Source organism: Neoarius graeffei, chromosome 15 (genome assembly GCF_027579695.1).
Source record: "Neoarius graeffei isolate fNeoGra1 chromosome 15, fNeoGra1.pri, whole genome shotgun sequence".
NCBI classification, from domain to species: domain Eukaryota; kingdom Metazoa; phylum Chordata; class Actinopteri; order Siluriformes; family Ariidae; genus Neoarius; species Neoarius graeffei.
This window is the reverse complement of record NC_083583.1, coordinates 15,539,357-15,551,584: the sequence shown is the minus strand read 5'-3', so window position 1 is coordinate 15,551,584 and position 12,228 is coordinate 15,539,357. Positions and strand designations below refer to the sequence as shown.

Genomic DNA, 12,228 nt, shown 5'->3' with positions numbered 1-12,228 from the left:
CATACTTTCTGGAAATATTGTCTGTGTGCCCAATAAATAGTGTGCAAAATTTTAGGCTTGTACCTTCATTAGTTTCTGAGATATAGGGGCTTCAAAAAAAAAAAAAAAAAAAAGGGACGTGGCCCCAATTTCACTGTTAAAACGCGTGCTACAGAAAACGGACCTAACTTCCATAAGTCATTACTTTTAAACTATTCACGCAAGATACATGAAATTTTCAAGGATTGTTCTTCAATGCAAGACGCTTTTAAATGCTAAAATAGAAAGTTCACAGTTCAATATTTGCCAGGTTATGGCTTGCTGAAAATCATTAAAAAAAATGTGCTTTGGAGCAACTTTAATGCCCCATATCTCAACATTAAAGCACACCAGATCTTTCAAATTTTCTCATTTATTACTCATGTTATAGTACTCTTTAGGCAACTAGGTATGTGTTCAAAAGAAATCAAACTTTGATTTATTAGGCTTCAAAAAAAAAAAAAAAAAAAAAAAAAAAAGTGCGCCTATAATTCAAATGCATGTTACAAATGTATGACAAGGTCTACCATAAAAACAATTATACCACTGGAAAGAGCTTGTTTTGGTTAGCAAATGCACAAAATATGAAGTTGGTAGCCTGGGCCCGCCCATCCTAAGTGTGACGCAACACGAGGGCCTGTTGCGAGCTTAGTCTGGCAAGGCAAGCTATCTCCAGCTCTTCCAAGCTCCCGAAAAATCGGGAGCCAATCAACTTTGAGCATCTCCAACGGCCCTGGGTAGAGGCGTGTTCAAGGCAGTGACGTAGTAGAACTGCGACCGGAAGCCATAGATTGTTTACAGAATCTATGCCGGAAGCGCTTCATTCACTAGAAACATTACTAACATGGAGCAACGGCAAGCCTTTGACACAGCGGTAGATGCTGTATTGAAAGCATTCAACGGGAAGTTCTCATTGAAAACGGAGCAAAGAGCAGCCCTGGAGGTATTTATCTTCTTCCTGTTACTCAAGTAGTTTCCGTCGCGTCACACACGTCAGAGGAAAGAGTGATGTGATTGGTTTAAGCTTCGTTACAGCCTTTTCTGGCTTCGACCAGTAGCAAACTGAGGCATTTCAGGGAGGCGGGTCAACCACACCTTTGGGAAACGGTTGGGCTTAACATCTTTGCCAGACCAAATGCTCGCAGAGCTTTGAAGTCGCGTTAGCCAGACTATGAAGCTGGTACCCTAAACCAAACTATAAATATTAAGGTATCAAGTATGGCATGTTTTACGATAGACGGAAATGCTGTTTTAAGGCATGTTACAATACAATTACAAACCTACAGTGTAGGAAAAATAACCTTAAAAATACTTTATTTGAAGCAGGGCTTTGAACCGGTTCAAGGAACGAAAACGAAAACCGGGAACTTTTTCTATTTCACATGGAACAGAAATGAAACCAGAAACTTTATTATTTTTTATGTTCCGGAACAGAAACGCTTATTAAAAATAATGGTAACCGGTTAATACCGGTTTTTATTTCGTTCCTCAAAGTTTCCGTAGCCTACAAATAAAAAAGTCATTGTTCTCCTGCGCAAGTTTCTATGACCCGCTGGGGTTCACTTCCTGTGTGACGTTCGCTGACTGAATGGAGAGAGCGGGAGGGTGGACTACTATCACATCTCCACATCTTAAATAAGAGGTAAATATTGCAGTCTATCATTATTCAAAAACGTCAATTTCAAACACGATATCAATATATTTGTCCACGTTAATGAGAGGCTCGCGAACATTAAATGACGTTAACCTCTGTTAGCCTATCAATGCATAGGGCCTGACTAGCCTTTGGTAACACACTCAACGAATTATCTTTCATTTTTGGCACTTTTTCTGTTTGTGTAGATGGGAAGACATACTGAGAATCCAAATCGCCAACATTTGAAATAATAACTGTTTTGAATTATTTCTTGTCTTATTTAATGAAGGTTGTAATAGAATTAGCCTACATTTGGCTTAAGCTGGATGAGACAGAGACATAATTTTATAGCCATTTGTTAAACAGCTGACAGGGAACGTAATTAACCGTTCCGGGAACGAAATTTTTTTTGTTCTAACCGGTTCGGGAACGTCTATTTAATGGTGGAACCCAAAACCGGAAACGTTAAAATTCCGTTTCTGTTCGGAACGAACCAATAGGAAAAAAATTCTGGTTCAAAGCCCTGATTTGAAGAGCTTAAACAATGTATTGATTTGCTTTTCCACATCAGATGGAAGTTTATACCGCCTGCCAGTTGATGCAAGTGGGGCATCAATGATTTTCATGACATGCACCAGAGGGACCCAACAGTTATCCTCTCTCCTGGGCCAGCTGCAAGTCTGAGAGGGACCATGAGGATGCATAAATGTTAAGCCTAGGTCACAACCGGACGTACGATTTTTTGGCCGTGCGATTTTTGGCGTTTCCCAAATCACTGCTTTTTTTTTTTTTTTTCATGGAGAAAGACGCACGTTGGCCTTGTCTTGCAACCTGAAAAAACCGTAAGCGCCCATAGAGTTTGTTTGACATGACAAAGAACCTCTGCGGCCGGTCTGCGGCCAGTCTACGGCTCGAAAATCAGCACGTCACACGCGCGCCCTCCATGCGTTTCTTGCACATAGACCGGTCGTAGGAGCACGTACGGCCGGTTGTGACCGAGGCTTTACTTATACATCTTGTTCCTCCTCTGATAATGCAGGAATGTTGCCTATCCACCACTGTCTGTCATACAAACATGCAACATATTTACCAGGAATTGTATCTGCCAGAGACACTGCTGATTTAACAGGGGTTTTATGCATTACTTGTTGCCGATTCCCACTCATATCCACAATGAAGCTAGGACCACCTGACACCCTGCTGACCTGCAGCTGGTTGGACATGATTGGAATGAAAGAGTGTTTCTCTTGTTCCAGGAATAGTCGCTGACCTTGAAAATCTTGTCTCCAATGCTTTTCCACTCTCCATAACTTCCCCTGTACCAACCCAGATGAAATGGATGTTCTTGATATGTTTTTCTGCCCACAAAAACAGATCAGATGGGGTTAGTATGTGATCACTCGTGACTGCCTGTAAGCTAGCTCGAACTGCTGACCGCTTTACAGTGCCTCCAATACCATCACAGGGTGATTTACCATGAGAAGTGACAAAGAAATGCCATTCTGCCAAAAGTCCAAAATTGTCTGCATGCTTTATTAGATTTGTGAAATTTTTATAGTTTTTGTATTAGGCTGCTGATCCGTCACTGAAGTAAATTACCTTTTCCAGCTGGGGATGTAAATGGCATACATATGGTAAAACTTTTTTTAAGAATGCATGCACAGCCACCATCATACTTAAGGCAGGTCACTTATGAAGATAGAGATGCATTTCGTTACTTTTGTACCATCTTCATTCTTTGCTCTAATGTACAATGCAAATGGATGAAGAGTGCATTGGCTGTTGTCCCAGTGGTATCCCTGGGCAGAATCCTGTACACAGAATGAATAGTTTTTGGCAAAATCCAAAAGCATAATACATTCATCCGCTGACCGATTTTTCCTTCAAATTCTTCAAATATCCACTCTGGTGTTTGGCAATGAAATGTTGTTTTGCTAGTTTGTCTGCTAGTAGATTATATGCCTTAAAACAGCATTTCCATCTATCGTAAAACGTGCCGTACTTGATACCTTAATATTTATAGTTTGGTTTAGGGCACCAACTTCATATTTTGTGCAGTTGCTAATCAAAACAAGCTCTTTCCAGTGGTATAATTGTTTTTATGGTAGACCTCGTCATACATTTGTAACATGCATTTGAATTATAGGCACAAAATTTTTTTTTTTGAAGCCTAATAAATCAAAGTTTGATTTCTTTTGAACACATACCTAGTTGCCTAAAGAGTACTATAACATGAGTAATAAATAAGAAAATCTGAAAGATCTGGTGTGCTTTAATGTGGAGATATGGGGCATCCAAGTTGCTCCAAAGCACATTTTTTTAAAATGATTTTCAGCAAGCCATAACTTGGCAAATATTGAACTATGAACTTTCTATTTTAGTATTTAAAGGCATCTGGCATTGAAGAGCAATCCTTGAAAATTTCATGCATCTTGCATGAATAGTTTAAAAGTAATGACTTGTGGAATTTAGGTCCGTTTTCTGTAGCACGCGTTTTAACGGTGAAATCGGGACCACGCCCCTTTTTAAAAGTCCCTATATCTCAGAAATTAATGAAGGTACAAGCCTAAAATTTTGTACACTATTTATTGGGCACACTGACAATATTTCCAGAAAGTATGAAGCAAATCTGAGATGGTCAGTGGCGAGGCCTCTGGTGATTTCACATGGATTGACCCTTGTGTTAAAAGCAGCTATAAATGGTCTTTCCTCACGAGCCCCACCCCTGTACTGTATATTTAACAATACTGTGTAAATACTGTATATTTAACAATTATTTGCCGAAGGTAAAGTGAACATCGGTGAAGGTCGAGGTTATTATTCACAGAGCCAGATAATTGTTTTAGTATAAATACACAAGTGATTTAATATAACAAAAAAAAATAAAAAATACCCACAACCACAATTCCACCGCACCTTTGAATAGTTTTAGACCAAGCTTTGTAGCCTCTTTAGTGCTTTTAGAAAGAGCATTTTCTTTCATAATTTGTAATTCTTAGTGACAAAGTGATTGGCCGCCATTTTGCCAAGTCGTTGAGATGATTACCGAGAAACAGCCTGAATTTCTCGACCAATCAGCGTGCACGATTTTCTATAATCACCTCTGTATTTATACTAATATAACTTGATGCATGGTATGTGGTTGCTTCTTGCGAATGAATGGAGACTCTGCATCCTTTACCCAAGACAATTATTCCAAAAACCTCACCGGGGGTGTGTGTAAATAAATAAATAAAATAAAGGGCAGCACATAGCATAGGATTACATACAGAAGGGGTGGAACCCCTTCTGTAAAGAAGGTCTACAACTCCACCAGTTAATTTACATGTCGTTGATCACTGCAACTTACAGCAAAACAACAGACTTGCGTCCCCTGAACACTTGACCCGTCTCAACAGTAGGAAGTCAGACCTTTTACGCAACTCGTACAATATCCATTCTTCGCTCATTATTCATTTGTATGGAAAGTTATCCTTGTATAAGCATTTCTTGATCCCTGTATACATTTGAAGCCTTCGAGTCATGTCACTCAAGCACCTCAAGGAGGTTATTGATGCACATTACTCAGACATCTTCATAATTACGCACTTCTCTTTAAATTCGTACCGTCAGTCTAGAGTTTTAACCCAGCAGGGCATGTAGCTGATAAACAGGCTGTCAGAAATCAAGATTAATTGCTGTTCTCTTAAAATAATAGTTTAAATAACTGTGCAGCTGTTATGCTTTAAACCCATTTCAGCAGAGGTTAAAAAAAAAAAAAAAAAAGTCATGTCACAGCTGGTTGCAACAGTTTCATTGTGAAACGAAGAGAAAGGAGAATTCCTAAATAAGGAATGAGATCCGTATTTGGCGCGCACTGCAAGATCTGATTCTGATGCGGATAAACTAAATCCGAGCTTAGCTGTGCTACGGAAAAGGAAGAAATGAAAAACTACCAAGTGTGGAATTTTCTATCTTCGCTGTAAACTGATGAAGTGAGAAGTGCAAATTTAAATAAATAAATAAATAAATAAATAAAATAAAAAAATAAGAAAAATAAGAAAAATAAAAAAATAAAGCAGCAACCTGCACTCATTTGGTCCTCACCTCGGCCAGTTTATAGGGCACGATGAGCTTTTCTCCCACTGTCACTGTCTTCCGTGTCGTCAGGGCTTCGAATAACATCTCCTCTTTCACCTGGAATGCAGAGCAAGAAGATTATCCCTGTATATTCTATCCACATTCACTGCATATGAGCAAATCACGCGCTCTGATTGGCTACTCTACGACAAGGCTATCAGCTCATACACCGTGAGTAGAGAAAAACAAAATGGTGGAACATGCTGCTGAACCAACCGAGGATGAAACTACTCGAACGCCTCCCCACCCCCACCCAAAAAAAAAACCCACCCAACTAACAAAACATAAAACGAAAGTAAGAACATATCTTTATTTTTCATTAAAATTTGTTAATTTTTTTTTTTTAAAAAGACTGGTTCAAAAGCTCAAAGTTGTTTAAAAATTACAGAACTGAAATGTCCGAGGAAGAATTAAATAAGTGTCTGAAGATATTCTATACCTTGGCACAACAGCAAGACAGCACTTTCAACAAAAAAACCCCACGAAAGTCAATTCGTGCAGCCGTCAATAGGTTAAGAAGTTCGCCCACGAAGAAATGATTGTCAGACATTTTGTATCAAGTTATATATTGAATTTGCAAAAAAATAAAAATGCTCCGTATCTCAAAATCCAGCAAATGTGGATAGAATAAAACAATACTCAGCTATCAGCTCATGTATGATTTCGTGGAATAATTGTTAAATATTTCAGTTAATTCACCATGAGAGCTTGTTTAGAACTCAAAAATTCACCAAAAAAAACCCTATGAAAGTCAAGCCATGATGTATTTTTCATTTGGATGCAGGGCTCAGAGTTTAAGGCTACATCCACACGACAACAGCAACGAGATTTTTTTTTTTTTAAATATCGCGTCCACATGGGCAACAGATCAGTAAAATATCAGGTTCATATGGCAATGCAACGCTTGCTGAAAACGATGCAATACACATGCCACACCACTACGTGCGCTGTAAGACGGTCCCATCGGAGACACCAGAACAATAGAAGTAGACGCATTCGCATAACTGTGCATGCGCACAGTGACTATCCCTGTCACTGTCACACGCACACACTTTCTCACTCCCTATCCTATGGATATAGTCCCTTTAAATCAGGTGCTCGTTTTTTGAATGGAGATGCAGAAAGAGGAATGAACGGGGGTAGATGGAAGCCGGTACGCCAACATTCTGATATCCTCCAGAATTCTTTAATGATCCGGAATAAATTGAATGCTACACGTTGATGGATTACTTTGTTCTTCTACGCCCTTTTTGAGGAATGTATTGTCGGACTTAAACCAACATCTGAAGAGGTGAGATCGCTCCTTTTTTTCCCCATTTTTGCTGGCGGGATTGACTCTGCCCTAAGGGCTACTCTCTCTCTCACTTTGCACCATTACACAATAAATATTCACAGTGAAAATATTTTGTAAGCGCGTTTCATGAATCAAGTTATAGGATTTGTTGACAACTCGCATCGAGTTCGTTACACTTCTACCTGGCGTGAAGCACATGGTTGTGATGTCATCGTAAACAAATCCGTTCTCCTCATCCAGACGACTTCGCAACGGCGCCGTTGCCAGATTTTTCCACTCTGGAACCCGTTCTCAAAAGATTTCGTTTTGGGGCACCCAAAACACTGGTGCCGTGTGGATGCCAGGCCGAAACGATAAACAATTTTATCAGATTCACCTGAATCCGTTGCCGTGTGGACAGAGCCTAACACTTGCACCCTAGCTTCCTAACAAGACAGACAATAATTCCACCGTCCACTGCGCCTTTTTGCGTGACAATAACTGTCTTTTTGTTAAAAGTAAACGTGTAAGTGACCTGCTAGTGAAACACAGTGCAGCTGAACGATCATTCTGGTCACTTTAAAATGCCGGAGTACTGCTTTGATCTACTGGTCAGCTTAATAAAGGCATGTACAACTTATCAAAAGTAAAATCCAAGCATTTTAATAACCAGAACAGCAGATCATTTTAGGTCAAATGCTGCTCGTGTTGCACTGGCTGTCGGTTTGCAATTTGCATTTCTGGCCTCGTTTCTTTCTGCAGAACCGGCAGGAAACACCAAGTCCTGTATCCTTCATTTCCTCGCCAAGTCATATTAAACTGGCACCCAGCCTTGTTGAAACACAAAATCGGTGCGTAATTATTTCTTATATTTTCTGTCACCTGATGTCAACCTGAACCTGTGAACACCTTTACACTCAATCAGCAGCCTCACACATGTCGTGAGATAGTAGACATGAGAATTTCTTTCCAATAGCGATGCTGAAATATACTCTACAGTGATATACAAGATACACAGGCTGCTAGTTCACACATTTTATGCATTCCTGGTTAATTATCACATCACAGGTCCCATGTACCCTTCTGTTGACTTGCAAAAGCAGTATAACCTCCCTAAAGGCCCAAAGAATGGGATTTCACATGTCAGCAAGGTTATTATTTGAACCCAATACTGTTCTGGATTTCTGCTTCAAAGGCTCCCAAAATGTGATCTCCATCCATTACAAAACTACAAGTCAGTTTTTAACGCTCCAAATGTTTTTCAGCCTCATCTTTACAGATTACATGACAAATGCGTGGGGCAAATCACAGACACAAGAAATCTGATATATTGACATTAATTTCTTCCCAGTATTTTATATCTTTCTCTTTTTTTTCCATGTGTGTGCACGTGTGTTGTCTAGCCCCAGATAGATATGAACACTTCATGATTACATAGAAGCAGCAATCTCTTCCAGAGTTAGTTACCACATTTAGCTACATAAAAATCAGTTTCTATTCTCCCTGATAGGTTTTCACCAAATGATAGTCAAATCTGTTTGTTTCCTGCTCATTTCAGAAACCATGCCCCCCCCCCAGTGGTCCAGAGGCCCTAAAATCACTGTAAGAAACGGCCCTGTCTGTTTTCTACGGAAGTGTATTGCTGCGACACCGGGGGGGGGGGGGGGGGGAGTAATGTGAAAATTTGTTATAAATGTGATGACTTGGTTTCATGTGACATGATAAATTTGAACTCGTGCTTGAATGAGGTGTGTGGAGAATAAACTGGGTAATACGGCTCATTTACACAATTTAATCAAGTTCTGTTTCATGCTTGGGTAGAACTGCGGTCAAGTTTGAAATATATTTACAGGTTCAAACTTCCCAGATCAATAACTCTTAAGCAAAACGTCGTTATAAAAACACAATAGACGCCCCTTTCCGGCTGAAGACAACGAGCTACAACATGATTTTAATCAAAACGAGTCGTTCTCCAAGCTGGACAAAGAACAGTGGTCTCTGTGCAGCTGGCCGAGAGACCGGTGCGCAGGGACCGTCTAAAAAGTGCAAGATCGAAAAGAGATGCTACAAAAATATTCAATAACTTCACCCTTATTCACTGTCTTGTCAACAAAAATCACTGCAATCAACAGTGTCCTGTTCGTAACTTTACTGTTATACAGGGATCAGGACACTTCGTCCAACAGTTGAGACATTTCGTCCAAAACCTTTCATACGCACCATCAATTATTTTATAATGTGGTAACAATATGTGCGACAAGATCGAGACAAACCATAATTTCATTTAAAAAAGTGCATTAAGCAGGTTTATGATTGCGTCTTCCCGTAATAAATCGAAAAAAAACAATTTTTGTAAAGCAAACAAGTGCCGTAGTACGAGTACGTCGACACAAAAGAGCAGTGCAAGGGGCGTAAACAAGTAGACCCCTACCATTCCAGGCTGCTCTTCGAGCTTTGAGTCCAGTGGAGCTGTTTAATTCATCATACAGCCAGTCTTAATAAAGCAAACAGCCTGAATTAGCAAAATGCTTCAATAAATATTTCATTTAAATATTTTCTTCATTTAAGGGAGTGCATTAAGCAGGTTTATGACCGCATCTCCCCATGATAAATGGAAATGCACGCCTAATGATAGTGAGGTGACAATGTGTGCGACAAATTGCTGTATATTTTTAAACCAATCCTAAAGAAGAATTCTCAATAGAATTTGACCGAAGCAGAAAACACTGTAAAACAAACGAGCGACCCTTACCATGACAGGCTGCTCTCTGAGCTTTGAGTCTGGTGAAGCAGTTTAATTCATCATATAGCCAGTCTTAATAAGGCAGGCGCGGTGCAGTCCAGAGTGCGACAGAGTCCTGTACGAGGAAGGAATTTTTGTCGGATATTTCTTGGATTTTACATGAATACTAGGTAGGAACCCGTCGTTTTGAACACACTCGCCGAGAAAGGAGAGTGTGGGGCGATCTTTACTTGCCATTAGGTTTCACAACTTGCATTTGGCGAGTGGTTAAACTACACGCTGCAAAAATGTGTTTTGCTTCGGTCAAATTCCGTTGAGAATTCTTCCTTTTTTCGAACAAACAAATACCTGAAATATAAAATAAATTGATAGTGCGTATGAAAAAGGCTTCGGACGAAATGGCATTGGATGAAATGGTCGTTGGACGAAGTGGCCTGTATCAGTTATACACTCATCTCATCTCATTATCTCTAGCTGCTTTATCCTTCTACAGGGTCGCAGGCAAGCTGGAGCCTATCCCAGCTGACTACAGGTCTTTTGATTTTTCCGTGAGGTTTGCCTTATGCAAAGAAAGACAGCATAGACGTTTTTTCCTCCCTATAAGTGGGGGGGACCGAACGAGGTGAATTTAAATCTGGGTGGGACGAGTCCCACCCTCTATCTGCGCCCGTGATTATGCGCCATGTTGTTGTAACTTTTTTGAGAGACCCGCCGCCTACTTCAGCGCAGAATAGTGACGTTTGTGGCTTGTTGATGACGTGTAAGTCGGATGAATGCGACCTGGCGGTTCAGACTGAAGTCGCATATGAAAAGAGCGGATAGGAATCGGAATTAGGACCACATATCCAAACGGCCTGGGTCGGATTTGAAAAAATCGGATCTGTGTCGTTCATATTGTCAATAAAAGATCGGATACAGGTCACATATGGGCGAAAAGATTGGATTTGAGTCACTTCAGCCTGCAGTGTGAACGTAGCCATAGACACAGACAACCATTCACACCTACGGTCAATTTAGAGTCACTAGTTAACCTAACCTGCATGTCTTTGGACTGTGGGGGAAACCGGAGCACCTGGAGGAAACCCACGCGGACACGGGGAGAACATGCAAACTCCGCACAGAAAGGCCCTCGCCGGCCACAGGGCTTGAACCCGGACCTTCTTGCTGTGAGGCGGCAGTGCTAACCACTACACCACCGTGCCGCCCCAGTTATACACTGTAGTGTCAAAGTTATTGAATATCCCCCCTCCCCCAATAAAAATTCCCAAAATTACACAAAAGCACATTTTCCCAAAATAACTGTTGTAGTATAACAAAACAGTGGGCTGTTGATGTGTGCAGTGATTTTGAAGACGCGACAGTAAACTTTTCACAATGGCAGCAATACGCTTCCATAGTTTTCAGTAAAAGTACCAGGGCTTGGATTTAATACAGTATAATGAAAAGCAAAGAACTTGGTTAACATTCAATATCTCCTCAACAAAACGTCAATGACCTGATTTTGAGATCCTTAAAAAGAACATTTCCTCCAAAGGCTGTGCGCGTAGTGTCTACGTTTAAGACACAGACTGCCAGGGCTCAAAAGCCAAAATGTACACTTTTGGTAAGATTTAAAAACTTTTCCAGACAGACAATCTGATTTCAGAATGTTTTGGGGAGGGGGGAACAAAAAAAACAAACAAACAAAAATGATTCACAATATTGCCAAACAATGACTCTGGCCAGGTTCTTCAACTCAGAGTTGAATCAGATTCACATTCTGGTCAAGAAAATATTATTCCATTTGGGATTCCTTGTGAACTCATTTACTTCCTGTTCTCATCCTTCAGACCTTTCAGCCACTCCTCCCATCTCTGATTCATTGGAGCATTCACCTCCAGTTCTCTTTGCAGAACAGAAAATCCTTACTGCCAACATCAACCCAACCAACCCGTCCTTCATGTTTTTCCTCTTATATCTTTTAATTCGTTCTGTACAAAATAGTGACAAAATCACAATGCCACATGATGCCTAGGTGTTTATTTTCATGAGAAAGGGGGATTTTGGAGAGCAGGCATACTTCTAATACCCTGTCCACACTGGGGATTTTGTACCGATACGAAACTACTTTCGTACTGCAACACCTGTCCACACTAGCAACTATACCGGTACTGTAGCGGTATAACTGTATCGGTACGAAACCCACAAATGTATGGGTTTCGTACCAGTACAGTATCGGTACTGTAGCGCTTCGCGTAGTGTAGACAGATGAAGCGGCTCTGTACCGATATAAATATAAATGTGCATGCGCAAAGTCACACACCTCAATCGATGTCTTCGCTGAATAAAATAGTGAAGAACGAAGATTCGTTTGTTTCTTTCTCAACTGCCTCGCGCGTCTTATACGATTCGACTGAATAAATGACCACCAGAAATACAGACTGTACATCGACAACAAAA

At 40.4% G+C, this 12,228-nt stretch overlaps 1 protein-coding gene across 9 annotated transcripts in view; it reads right to left on the bottom strand.

The window, feature by feature from the left end:
* myo9aa (myosin IXAa) overlaps positions 1–12,228 on the bottom strand; it is a 235,602-nt gene that overhangs the window by 111,794 nt on the left and 111,580 nt on the right. For all 9 annotated transcript variants that reach the window (XM_060940904.1, XM_060940907.1, XM_060940911.1 and 6 more), the window contains one exon: positions 5,741–5,830. In XM_060940904.1, the coding sequence (XP_060796887.1) occupies positions 5,741–5,830 (90 nt within the window). The remainder of the gene's footprint in view (positions 1–5,740; positions 5,831–12,228) is intronic.